General features: G+C 40.6%; 1 protein-coding gene across 5 annotated transcripts; it reads left to right on the top strand.

Annotated features, from left to right (window-relative positions):
- The first annotated feature begins 866 nt into the window (after positions 1–866).
- LOC128438350 (uncharacterized) lies at positions 867–9,349 on the top strand. Of its 5 annotated transcripts, XM_053420901.1 has the most exons (13): positions 894–917; positions 2,756–2,914; positions 3,406–3,556; positions 3,958–4,687; positions 4,971–5,148; positions 5,509–5,649; positions 5,982–6,137; positions 6,390–6,482; positions 6,690–6,791; positions 6,975–7,067; positions 7,581–7,630; positions 8,050–8,158; positions 8,640–9,349. In XM_053420901.1, exons 4-13 carry the CDS (start codon positions 3,972–3,974, stop codon positions 8,964–8,966), a joined length of 1,965 nt encoding a protein of 654 aa, XP_053276876.1. In that variant the 5' UTR covers positions 894–917; positions 2,756–2,914; positions 3,406–3,556; positions 3,958–3,971; the 3' UTR covers positions 8,967–9,349. The 5 variants fall into 5 exon arrangements, with proteins under 5 accessions (XP_053276874.1, XP_053276876.1, XP_053276878.1 ...); XM_053420899.1 differs by lacking the exon at positions 2,756–2,914 and having other exon boundaries at positions 867–917; XM_053420900.1 differs by lacking the exon at positions 894–917 and having other exon boundaries at positions 1,699–2,914.
- The last annotated feature ends 2,733 nt before the right edge of the window (positions 9,350–12,082 follow it).

The raw sequence follows: 12,082 nt of genomic DNA, 5'->3' as shown, positions 1-12,082 counted from the left end.
GTTACATGATAATAAATATTGTCAAAAAGTTTTTGAATCGTACTGAATTCATTTGATTTGAAAGTCAGGTATTGAGTACATGCAGTTGCTGATACAACTACTAGGCTACTTAAATATATATCACACTAAATAGTTAGAAATTATGATCTTCCGGACCTTTGCTTCAAGAAATTTTCTCAAACTGGACCTCTTTAAATTTTAGTTGAATACCCCTGCTCTAAACCATATACATCGTATACGATAGACGGAGCATCGAATGCTACCGCCTACTGGCGCTGACGAGACGCGGGGCCGCCATTTTGGAGTGGTCATCCGCTCCACTCAGTGTAATCCGTTTGGCTGGAGCAATGAACTGTCAGCGCATTTAATTAATCATACCTCACTGAATACCACTGATTTTCATGTGTTTTTTTGTCATACGTGTAGCTATGATAAAGGCCACATGGTTTGGCGTGTTTTATTATTCAATACTAATTATACCAATTGTACGGTAATGTTAAATCATTACCACTCCAAGATGGCGGCCGTATTTCTCGCGTCCCAGGAGCCAATGCTCCGTCTATCTATAAGATGTCTATGCTCTAAACCCCCGCCGCTGCCGCCTCCCTCGCTCCCCCCCTTCACACAAAATTGTTTAAGATATCAAAGCTAAAATTGAGTCAAAAGGATAAATTCATTGATAACAGAAAATACAAATGGCCTAAAATTTCTGATCTTGTAGAAGGTTGGGTGTGTGGGTTTTTCAGTAGTGCTGTAGATTATACATGCACTTTGAAAACGGATGTTTTTGTAGCCATGTGGAACTTGTTTTTTGGTTGTTAATAACATGCTGTAACTGACTTATTGTTCTTTGTATTCATTCACAGGTGCTGTGTTATGTGGCCATGCAGATTGTGTGACACTATATTATCCTCAAGGTATGAGTTAATAAAACACTTCAGACTAAGACATTTCCACCATGCCCGCACATGCAAATATCCCTGTATTTATGTAGAGTGTCCTTGCACATTCACAACCTGGAAGAAACTTTTGACTCACATATATCGAGAACACAGAAAGCTAGAAACAGCAGTTGCTCAGTCAACTACATTCAAATGTCAGACGTGTGGTTGTGAAGAACTTTCAACTGAGAAAGATTACTTTAGTCATACTTATCAACATCTTAGACAGTATGAAAATGTAACTTGTATGTTTGAGGGATGTGCATTTCAGACACATGTATATGGTACTTTTAAGTCACATAAAAATCGTAAACATAATCCCCACAGTCTATCAGATTTTAAGGCAGGTGTAGTTAAGGTCACTGTTCAGTCTGCTAGTCCTGATGATAGGCCCACATCTTCTGCAAACATAGATGATAGTCAGTCCGATGCAGATACTGATATTGATTATTCAGAGGACCTTCCTGAAGTAGTAGAAAAAAAACTTGCCTCTGTTCTATTGAAATTAGAGAACATTTTTCATGTTCCATCTATAGCAGTAGATGACTTGGTTGAAGAGCTACACTACCTGCTGAGTACAGTGTCTGTGCCGATAACTAGGAGCAGGCTCTCAGATTTTTTCAAAAACAAAGACATTGAGGTTGATGGTGTTGTTGTTAATGAATTAGCTGATTTACTATGTAAATCGAATCCTTTGGTTAATGCACTGGGGAAAGGTGGTGCACTTTCTACAGCTTATAAGAGAAAAGAATACTTAAAAAAAGTGTTTAATGTTGTGGAGCCTGTAGAGTTTGTTCTAGATCAAAAAAATTGCAGGTCCTTTCAATATATCCCATTACTGCGATCGTTGCAGCAGATACTTGATTCTACTGAAGTGTTGAATAGAGTTATTGATACCCACAGAACACAGAGCAGTAACACTGACCAGCCTGAAAACCAGCAGTATCGCTCCATAAGAGATGGTGTGTACTTCAAGGAAAACCTGTTCCTCTCAAGTGATGATTTAAAACTTTGTTTAACCTTATACATTGATGACTTTGAATTGTGTAATCCTTTGGGCACGTCACGAAAGAAGCACAAGTTGTGTAGTGTATATTGGATTCTGAATAACTTGGCACCAGGCTCTCACTCAGCACTCACCTCAATTTATTTGGCAGTTTTGTGTAAGAGTGACGATGTAAAGGCATATGGATATGAAAAAATTTTGGAGCCACTTTTACATGATCTTGTTACACTAGAAGAGCATGGTGTGTTCATTCCAAAGCTTGGATCTTTTGTCAAAGGAACAGTGCATAGTGTAATTGCTGATAATTTGGGCGCCCACGGTTTGGCTGGTTTCATAGAGAGCTTTTCTGGGCAATATATTTGCCGATTTTGTACTGCTCAGAAAGTAGAAATACAGTCAAAGGATGTTCATTCAGGTGCTTTTTGTCTACGAACCAAAGAAATACATGAAGCACATCTGAAGATTGCACAGGATACTCAAAAGAATTGCTTTGGAGTGAAGAGAGCTTGCCCTTTAACTAAACATCTTCAACATTTTCACGTCGGCACAGGCTACCCCCCAGATATAGTACACGATTTGTTTGAGGGCATTGTCCCATTTGAACTAGCACTGTGTTTGAGCATTCTGATCTCGAAGAAGTTCTTCAGTTTGGATTCTCTTAACACGCGTATACTCAAATTTCCTTATAAGTGGAGTGACAAAAAAAATCGGCCTCACATCATACCACTTGCCTATTCCAGTAGGAAAACGATAGGTGGCAACTCCCATGAAAATTGGTGCCTCATACGTTTCCTTCCATTTCTCATAGGGGACCTTATACCAGAGGGTGAGCTGGCTTGGCAAGTGATACTAGACCTGAAGGAAATCGTAGAGTTGGTTGTGGCACCTGTTCACACGCACGAGACCATTGCGTACCTTGATGTCAAAGTGTCTGAGCACAGACACAGGTTGCTTGAGCTTATCCCAGGTGTGACGCTGAAACCTAAACACCATTATATCGAGCATTACCCACACTTGATCAGGTGCTTTGGGCCTCTTGTGGGTGTATGGACTATAAGGTTTGAGGCCAAACACAGTTTTTTTAAACAAGTAGCTCGACACACAAATAATTTCAGGAATATTGCACTTACTCTGGCAAGCAAACACCAGCAATTGATCAGTTATCACTTGCATTCATCCAGTCTCAGTGCATCAAATGTGGAAGTTACAAATGTCTCCATAGTCCCAGTTGATGTTTTGAATGAGGAGGTTGTATTGGCTCTCAGACTGAAGTATCCAGACATCAGTCAAGTGAATCTCACAAAGAATGTCACCACTAAAGGGATCAATTACAGAAATGGGATGTTTTTGGCATGTGGGTCAACGGCTGGAATGCCTGAATTTGCAGAGATCATACAAATATGTATAGTGAGAGATGAGTTGAGCTTCATAGTTCGTTTATACTTTGCTTGGTATCAGCACCATTTTGGGGCGTTCCAGTTGACATTGTCACCAGGAAGAGAGGTTGCCCTTGTTCAGCTTGAGGAGCTTACGGATTACTGTCCACTTGTGGCCTACACAGTCGGATCCAGACGTATGGTGACCCTGAAGAGACACATCGTCATTACAGGTTTGATTTAGTTAATTTACAGTGCCGTGTAAAAATCTTCAGTAACAAATTTGGTTTTAGTCCACCACATAAACTTTGTGGGTACTTCTCTGTACTCATGTCTGCTCTCTACTGACCTTCTCACTCTCCTAGTCTCCACTCTCTACTGACCTTCTCACTCTCCTAGTCTCCACTCTACTGACCTTCTCACTCTCCTAGTCTCCACTCTCTACTGACCTTCTCACTCTCCTATTCTCTCCTAGTCTCCTCTTTACTAACTTCCTTTGTTACCCTCCTCGCTGTCCTAGCCTCATCACATCTAGGCAATGACTGTGTCCTGACCATGTATTCTGCCTGAGTGATTGAATATTTGAATAACAAGACTAATACCTGTCTACTCTGTATTTCTGTATCCACCTTAGATTAGCAAAGCAGGATGGCAGCACGAGTAACCTTCAGAGTCCTCTTTGGAGGTGAAGAGGATGCAAGAAAACTCTCCATTGAATCCGGAATACCAAGAACTGTGGAGGACTTGGCTCTTAAAATCAAGACTTTCTTTGAAGTGACTGAGAAGTTCAGACTTCAGTACAAAGACAAAGACATGGATAATCAGTTCATGAATCTCTTGTCAACATCAGAACTTGAAGATAAAGGGACTTTGAAAGTGGTGTACATGCTTTGTGAGACAACCAGGTCCGCTCCACTCACGGAAGATGCCTGCTGCACAATCCCAGGTACTCCTTCCAAAGACAGCTCTTCATCATTAGAACCAAATGATTCAGACTCCCACTCCAGCAATGATACCATCGTCTTGTCATCGCCTGAGACCCGGTCCTGCCCCTGGCCTAGACCCTTTGTCGTGCCCCGCTTCTCATCCTGTGCTGAGATTATGCTCCAGAAAGGAAATGATGAGTTCAAGGCACAGGGAACTGTTCTGTGTCCTACGCCGAAAGTACGCTCAGATATCCTTGAAGGCCTAGCTGAGGAAATAATAAAGCACACAGCTTACCCAAGGGATGAGCAATTAGAGGAAGTGGCAAAGGCTCTGATACAGTCACATCCATGTTTACTGGAAAAAGCAACACGAACTGGATACTGTGGCTGGAAGCATTACCTGAAGATAAAAATGATGAACTTCCGCACCAAGCTGAGGTTTGTGTTTTATTTAATGGGTTCTTTTTTTGTTGCTGTCCTAAGTACCAAGGCTTATGCTTTATATTTGTGCCAGCAGAGGGTGGAGCAAGATAGTAAATGCCAGTCCGACAGATTAGAAGTCTTGCATTTAAGGTCTTGTGCCACTTTGCACCAGCATAAATGTATGAAAGACATGGCGCTAAGGACAAAACTAAAATAGAGCCCATTGTGTTTAAATTGTGAAGCAATTTTTGATCGTCAGTGAAAGGTGCTGAAAAAATATCATTGTTCTTCTCCTCAGCCGAGCTGGACACCCCGAGGTTGCCATCAACTCTCTGAAAAACAAGCGAAGTGGCCAGCAGTCTCCAGCAGCCAACATCAAGAAGCCCAGGAAGGGAGATGTAAATTTCTGTCCGAACATCCCTAGTGGTGAAACAATACACAGTTTGGAGATGGAAAGGGTGGCTCTACTGATGGAGGTATAATGTGCAATACATATCTTACCTATCCATGATTACACCATGTTCACGGCATGGCCAGTATAAGAGCTTTTAACCCGTCATGTTTTTTGCACTATACTTCCTGTCCAGCTCAGCTCAAGCAGCCCAACAGTTCATTTTGCACAGCACTGGACACTTAAGCTGTTTTGTGGTTACTTTGCACAGTTCATTTTTCTTTATCTATTACGCTCAGTTTGGAAAATATTCTTACTCCCTATTCATATTGTTAATACTTCTGTTTCCAATTGTATTGTGTACCATTGCTGAGAGTTTCTCATCATATCTCGTTATACAAGTATCTTTACTGTATAATGACAATGACGTTTCATTCCATTTCAGGTAAAAAAGAAGAAAAGGGATGAGGCCCTCATCAAGGAAAAGATGCAGCGTACATTCTCCCTCAGGAGACAGGAGGTTCTCCAGGAGCCAAAGATTCCAGAGTTTTTCAATAAATGGCCAGCACTCTTTGACGTCATTGAGGCAAGTGTGAATCTGAAGTTTAGTAACTTGTGTATTCAATGTCACACATTGTCACACATGTGGTAATTGGTAATTGGAAAAAAGCTTAGCGTCGAGCCCAACCCAAACCTAAGTGCTTTACAATGGCTTTCTCTCATTCACCCAGTTAACAATTCAATGGCGGCAGCCAGCTGCTGTGCAGTGCTCTAGCTTTGCTCCAGGACCCTTTGACATGTGGACAGTCAGAGCCGGGATTTGAACCTCTGACCTTCGGTCTATGATTGACCCCTTTACCAACTGAGCAACAGCTGCCCCTGTTTAAGTCTGTGTCCTGTCTCTGTTGTCTTTTACAGATCAACTTGGAGTTTATGCGGCTGACAACTGTACCACTGACCTTAACATTTTTGAGGGAACTGGACCGCCTGACCGGCGACCTGATCAGGGTTTTCAACACTAAAGGGGGAGCTGCAGGGGAAAAAATCGGAGCCATGATGGCAAAGATGGAGAATGTAAGTATTTTTTTGGTCTAACCCAGGGGTGTCAACCTCATACGCCATGGGCCAAAATTAAAAAATGTGTACAAGTCAAGGGCCGGACTGGTTGTTTATTGAGAACTTATTGAAATTACATTTTGCTTTAATGGAGTGTAGTGAAACCAGTTGAGTTCAGGATGGTCAAGGAGGGAAATGTTAGTGGCTTGACATGCGTGTTAGTGTGTATCTGACACTGACCAGCATGGAATCATGCAATGTTTGTTTCAGAATCAAGACATCAACGTGAGGCGTGATTGCGTTTTGAGATGTCTCAGCATCTACCTCTGTGAAGACCTGGACACATTGGTCAAAGAATACGTGGTAAGTATGTCATCTTTCTGTCCTTTGTGCCAGATGTAATTAATTTCCCTCTAGGTGCGCCTGATAACATGTGGTGTTCATGAGAATGGGATGGGCATTAGGTCACATTGACCTTGACCACCAGTAGTTCGTCATTGGGTCCAATGGGTTGTTTGTTTTGAGTAAGAAATTCCCTCAAGGCAATGGTGGTAGTGCTGTCACTTGTAGGAAGTAAATCCAAATGGTCCGGAGGGGCCTGAGGTGAAGAGACGGGTCCTGGCACCTAAGCGTCTCCCATCTGCCAGCAACAATTCTGCCCCAAACACGAAGGTGAGTACACAGAAACTTGATAGTTCTCATAAAGCAGCAGTTATGTAATTGACACCCGTTTTGGAAATGTTATTTAGTAAGAAATGCCTTTCAGATTATGTTAGTTCGGTTTTAATTCTTGATTCTGATCATCTTAACTCTCATGTGTGTGTGTGAGTGTGTGTGTGTGTGTGGGGTCAACAGGATGCATGTTGTGGACTCTCAGCTTATGAGCTCCAACGCCTGAAGAACATCGGGGAGAGGGAAGCCTTCTTTTCGTCCTTGATGTTATTGCAAGTAAGTGGACATGTTGACTGGAACTCTAACCAACACAAGATTGATCGACTTGTCTCTCTCCCCCCCCCCCCCCCCCCCCCCTCTCTTTATCCTACCACACTTTGTCTGTCTCCCCCTACTCTCTCTTTTCTGTCTCCCTCCCCCTTTCTGTGTCTGACTATCTCCCTATGTCTCCTTCTTCTCTCTGTCTCTCCGTCCTTCCTTTTCTCTCTTCCCCTAGGTCTTCTCCCTCTCGGTCTGTCTCTCTCTCTCTCTGTCTCCCACACACTTCACACATATAGCTTTATTGTGTGTTACCTCCTATCACAGTGTAACTTCACACATACATAAAGCATGGGATTTTAAAAAGGTGTAAAAGTATGGCGAAATTGTTACTTCTCAATTTTTTCAACAATGAGGTTTACAAAGATAATGCAATTCCTGTCTTCATCCTTTACCATACCTTGTATTGTATTTAGGGCTGATATCTGTGGAGAGAAATAATGGGATAATTATTGTTTTTTCTGTCAAAAGGCAGCTGAGGATCTGAGGCAGACTATAAAGCCAAAGCCGGATGTGAAGAGGTAAGTCATAAAACAGTGTAGTAGTAAGGATACTTTGTTTTGTTTTGGCTGTTGGGGCTGATTCTATTTAGTAGAATGGGGCATTTGCAAGGGTTGATGGGTTAGGGAAGAGAAGGTCAGGATAGGAAGAGATTAGTTCCTTCTATTTGCTAACAGGAAACAGAAGGAGGTTAGGAGAGAGGGAGGACGGCATGAGAGAGGGTTGGATAGGAGGGAGGAGTAAACCTTACCCTATGAGAGGAGATTAGGAGAGATGGTGGAGGGTAGGAGTGAGGGAGCAGTAGGTTTGCCTCTTTCCTACTGTCCTTTCACCCTACTTTGGCTCTTTTGGGTATTGTTACTTTGAATATTTTCATAAACCTCACAGATTTTTTATATTTTTAAGGGATGTTTTGTTGACTCCATTTTTATTGTGGCAGGTCAAATGCTTCGTTGGATAAAGTGCAGTCTCTTCTGTCTTCCCGGAAATCCTTGCGTCTTAAGGAAGCACAAAACCTTAGCCTCAGAGTAGGACGAACCTATGAACATGTAAGTTGGTCTCTTATGTTTCATGTGCACCATTAAATATTCACTAAATTAAAGGATTACCGTAAGAGTATTAATTTTAAGCAATGAGACACGACATGCCATTCTTTACGGCACAGTTACCACAAACACGGTAAGGAATGGCATCTAGATTCTTTGACACAACCCTCATTGTGATCAACAATGCTCAAACACCACTTTTTTTTTAATCATATTTAAATAGTTTATGATCATTGAATGTACAACTCCATTTATACATAACTTGACTTTTTGTTTTGTTTTCCAGGCTTTTAGGGAGTCAAAGATCTTGAGGTCATTGTAACCTTGAACTCCATCGCATTCTCATGAACGCTATATCTACAGTGCCTTCAGAGAATTTTGTCAAATTAACACGCACTTGGCCTCAATGATGAGCTGCTTAGAATTTGGTGGTCAAAGGTGAGGGTGACACAGCTCATTGTTCTCTGTTCTCTCCATCTTTCAGGACATCGAATGCAGTGAGGCCGAGGCAGATGTCGCAGGGACAACCATGGCAATCTACACCGTTCAAGCTGAGGGTGATGATCATGATGGTCCTGGTGGACTCTTTGCAGATGTCGGTATGGTCCTGGAAGGGGTCCAAGTTCTCAACAACCTCCAAAGTATCAACCATGCATGCATAATGCTTTATGGGTTGGTCTATGCTCTTAATTTGAGCTATCCAAAAAACTTGAAGTATACATTCGAAGCTTACCAGAAGATCCTGATGGACCTGGAATCGTCCAAGCCTTCAGCCAAAGTACGAGCACTGAAACTCAAATTGCTCAGGTGACTCTTTTTTTGGGGTGGGGTGGTGATGGGAGGAGGAAGTACAGGAAGAGACCTATGTTCTACTACTATATGTTTAATGTTGTTGAGCCTGAAGAGTTTGTTCTGTCCTTTCATATCCCATTACTGCGATCGTTCCAGCAGATACAGATGTAAGGAATGTTGTTGAGCCTGTAGTTTGTTTGTTTGTTCTAGATCTAGAAAAAAGAGCAGGTCCTTTACTGCCATTGTTGGAGCAGATACTAACTTGCCTCTGTTCTATTGCAATTACAAAACATGTTTCATGTTCCATCTATAGCAGTAGATTACTTGGTTGAAGAGCTACACTACCTGCTGAGTACAGTGTCTGTGTGAAGAGAAGCGTTAATAAATTAGTTGAATCAACAAGGTGGTCTGATTGTATGCATCATTGAGATATTGTTGAATTTCAAACAAATACACAATCATCTTGAATAGGTAACCTAATAGAAAAAATCCATTGAATATGAATCATAAAAATAATGCATTATGATTAAATTTAAGCTTAATTGTTATGTATTTCAAAAACATACACAATAATCATCTTGAATAGGTAACCTAATAGAAAAATATTAATGGATATTAATCATAAAAATACATAAATCTAATGCATTTTGATTGAATTTAAGCTTAATTGTTATGTATCTTAAACACATACACTTTATTCATCTTGAATAGGTAACCTAATTACTATGTAATTCAAACAAATATACTTAATGTATTCTAAATGTATAACCTGAATAATATGCATTTAAATTCAATAAATTATATTAATACTGAATACATAAACCTGAGGAATATGCATTTCAAATGAATAGGCTTTATTACACTGATGCATATGGATCATGTAAAGTTTATGTGGTAGGTTTATGTTCAAAATATAAAAAATAATCAAATGGAACTTTGTTATTAATTAAATTACATAAATCTTAAAAGTTAGGGTTAAATATTTCTGTGAGTGTACTTGCTTTTACAAGGTAAAAACACGTATTTAAAATTGTCTACATATTACATTCCGACATTCACTATGAACATGAAACGAAAAAGCACAGCAGTATGAATAGTCTTATTGTGTAGCTAACCAACACTGTCTATATGCTAGCATAAGTAGATCAAATTAGAAGGTCAATTATATTACACCTAAAGTTAATGCTACTAGTGCTGACAATAACAATTTTAACACACAACAAGCTGAAACATTGCTAGCAAGCCTACTGTGTTACTGATGTACTCACCACACCATGGCAGGTTCAGAGGACCACATGTGAGTGCTGCAAGCTAGCTTAGTTGCATTGCTAACCAGTCAGAGTTAGTTTAAAGACAGCAAAAGTAAGCAAACAATACCAATCAAATAAAGTGTATATGAATTTACAGTGTGATTTGCGCATAAAATGCCGGATTTAAATGGATAATCTACAAACACCATGCAGGTCCACAGATTGCTTCTTGTAGTTGCATTCACATGTATCTCCAATAGAAAAACAGTAGAGCTCTGTAATAATGGGATCTCTCCAGGGTTGATTCAAGCATCACCCCCAGAATGCAATGGGGTTTACGGTAAACTGCAGTATTTTTAGACAAGTAAACCACCAATACATATTTCCCAGAATGCAGTTTTCTACAGAACATTACCGTTTTAATGGAAAACTGTTTGTTACTGTGAGAATTTGGCCGTTTTCTTACAGCAATTTGTTACAGTGTACTATTCTTGTAGTTGGCATCACTGCTGCAGGTCATTAGTTACAGTCTCCTCCGCTAACTGCTGCTCTCCCTGAAGACAGTGTTATCTTTCAGCTGTAGCTCACCTGAGCTACTCCCTGCTGCTCTTAATGCAGACACAATGACTGTTTATGCCAGACTTCACTGCACTCAAAGCATTTCATGTCGCCAAAATGGCCTACACAACATATCTATGTTTAGTCTCTTCGGAGACTGACTTTGGATGAGTTATATCTGGCATTGTTACTGCCCAGATTAACCTTCTTAAAACCACTGGAAAATTTGACAAAAATGGCCAGCCTTTTTTCCAGCAGTTCATTTGGGATGATGCCATGTACACAGTGATCTTTGGCGAGTCAGGTATTAGAGAAAATGCTACAATGGCCTTGTTCTTTCAAGAGCCATACGTGATGTTTGCATAACTGATCTGTTCTCCATTAGTCAGGAGAGGATGCTGCGGGTCAGCTACAGCTCTACCAGCATAAATAATATGTGCAGCGAACCATTCACAGGCAGGTAAGTTTATGACACGAGTGTGACAGTCCTTTACAAGTCTGGAACTCAGTTCCAAAACTTTACTTCAATAGTCCATTCAGGGATAAGGCAAAATCCAAAATCATAAATTCAGGCAGAGTCAAAAAAGCAGGTAGTCAAAAACACAGAGGAAATAGCTGGAGAGCATGAACACACAACGGAGACAATGACAATCTGGCAGAGGGTGAGGGGAAACACAGGGTATAAATAGGGAGTGCTTAATGACAAACAAGGTACAGGTGTCTGGGGAAACCAACAGGAAGTAGAGCTAGACAAGAACCCAGACACCAAAATAAAACAGGAAGTGAATACAAACAGAAACAGACTGCACGATTGTTATAATGAGTTCATAAGGTTGATTTATTATTTTATTTGGTGTGTTTTCATACTCTCCAATTGTCTGAGTGCATGTTGGGAGTCAGTGTGGTGGAGAAGAGGGTTTGGATTGTGTCTTTGTAAATTTTGTAACATTTTTTTTGTCCGATTTCTGTCTTTTTGCTCTTTAGGACCCGAGCACTGACAGTGGGAGGCCCTATTGAAATTGTAAGGATTATTCTGAGTTAAGTAAATGGGCTTTTTGAGGGCTTCAACGTGCTCAAAAAGTTTAAAAAGTTTGCAGTAAATTAGAAAGTGGTCAAAATGTACGTATTCTGGAGTATTTGGAAATGGGCTGGCAAAATGGCTCAACAGTGCCACCTATGGAAAAGCCCCTCATTTAGCATTCACTGATCCTCACGAAAATGAGGATAGTTGTGTATCATGACCAGATGCACAAAAAAGCCTCAAAGAGCATTATAAAAAACGCAACAGGAAGCTCACCATTTTATATTTACCGGCCATTTTGGCCAT

The sequence above is a fragment of the Pleuronectes platessa genome, chromosome 4 (genome assembly GCF_947347685.1).
Source record: "Pleuronectes platessa chromosome 4, fPlePla1.1, whole genome shotgun sequence".
NCBI lineage: Eukaryota > Metazoa > Chordata > Actinopteri > Pleuronectiformes > Pleuronectidae > Pleuronectes > Pleuronectes platessa.
The sequence above is the reverse complement of the archived record's forward strand: the minus strand, read 5'-3'. Positions and strand labels throughout refer to the sequence as shown.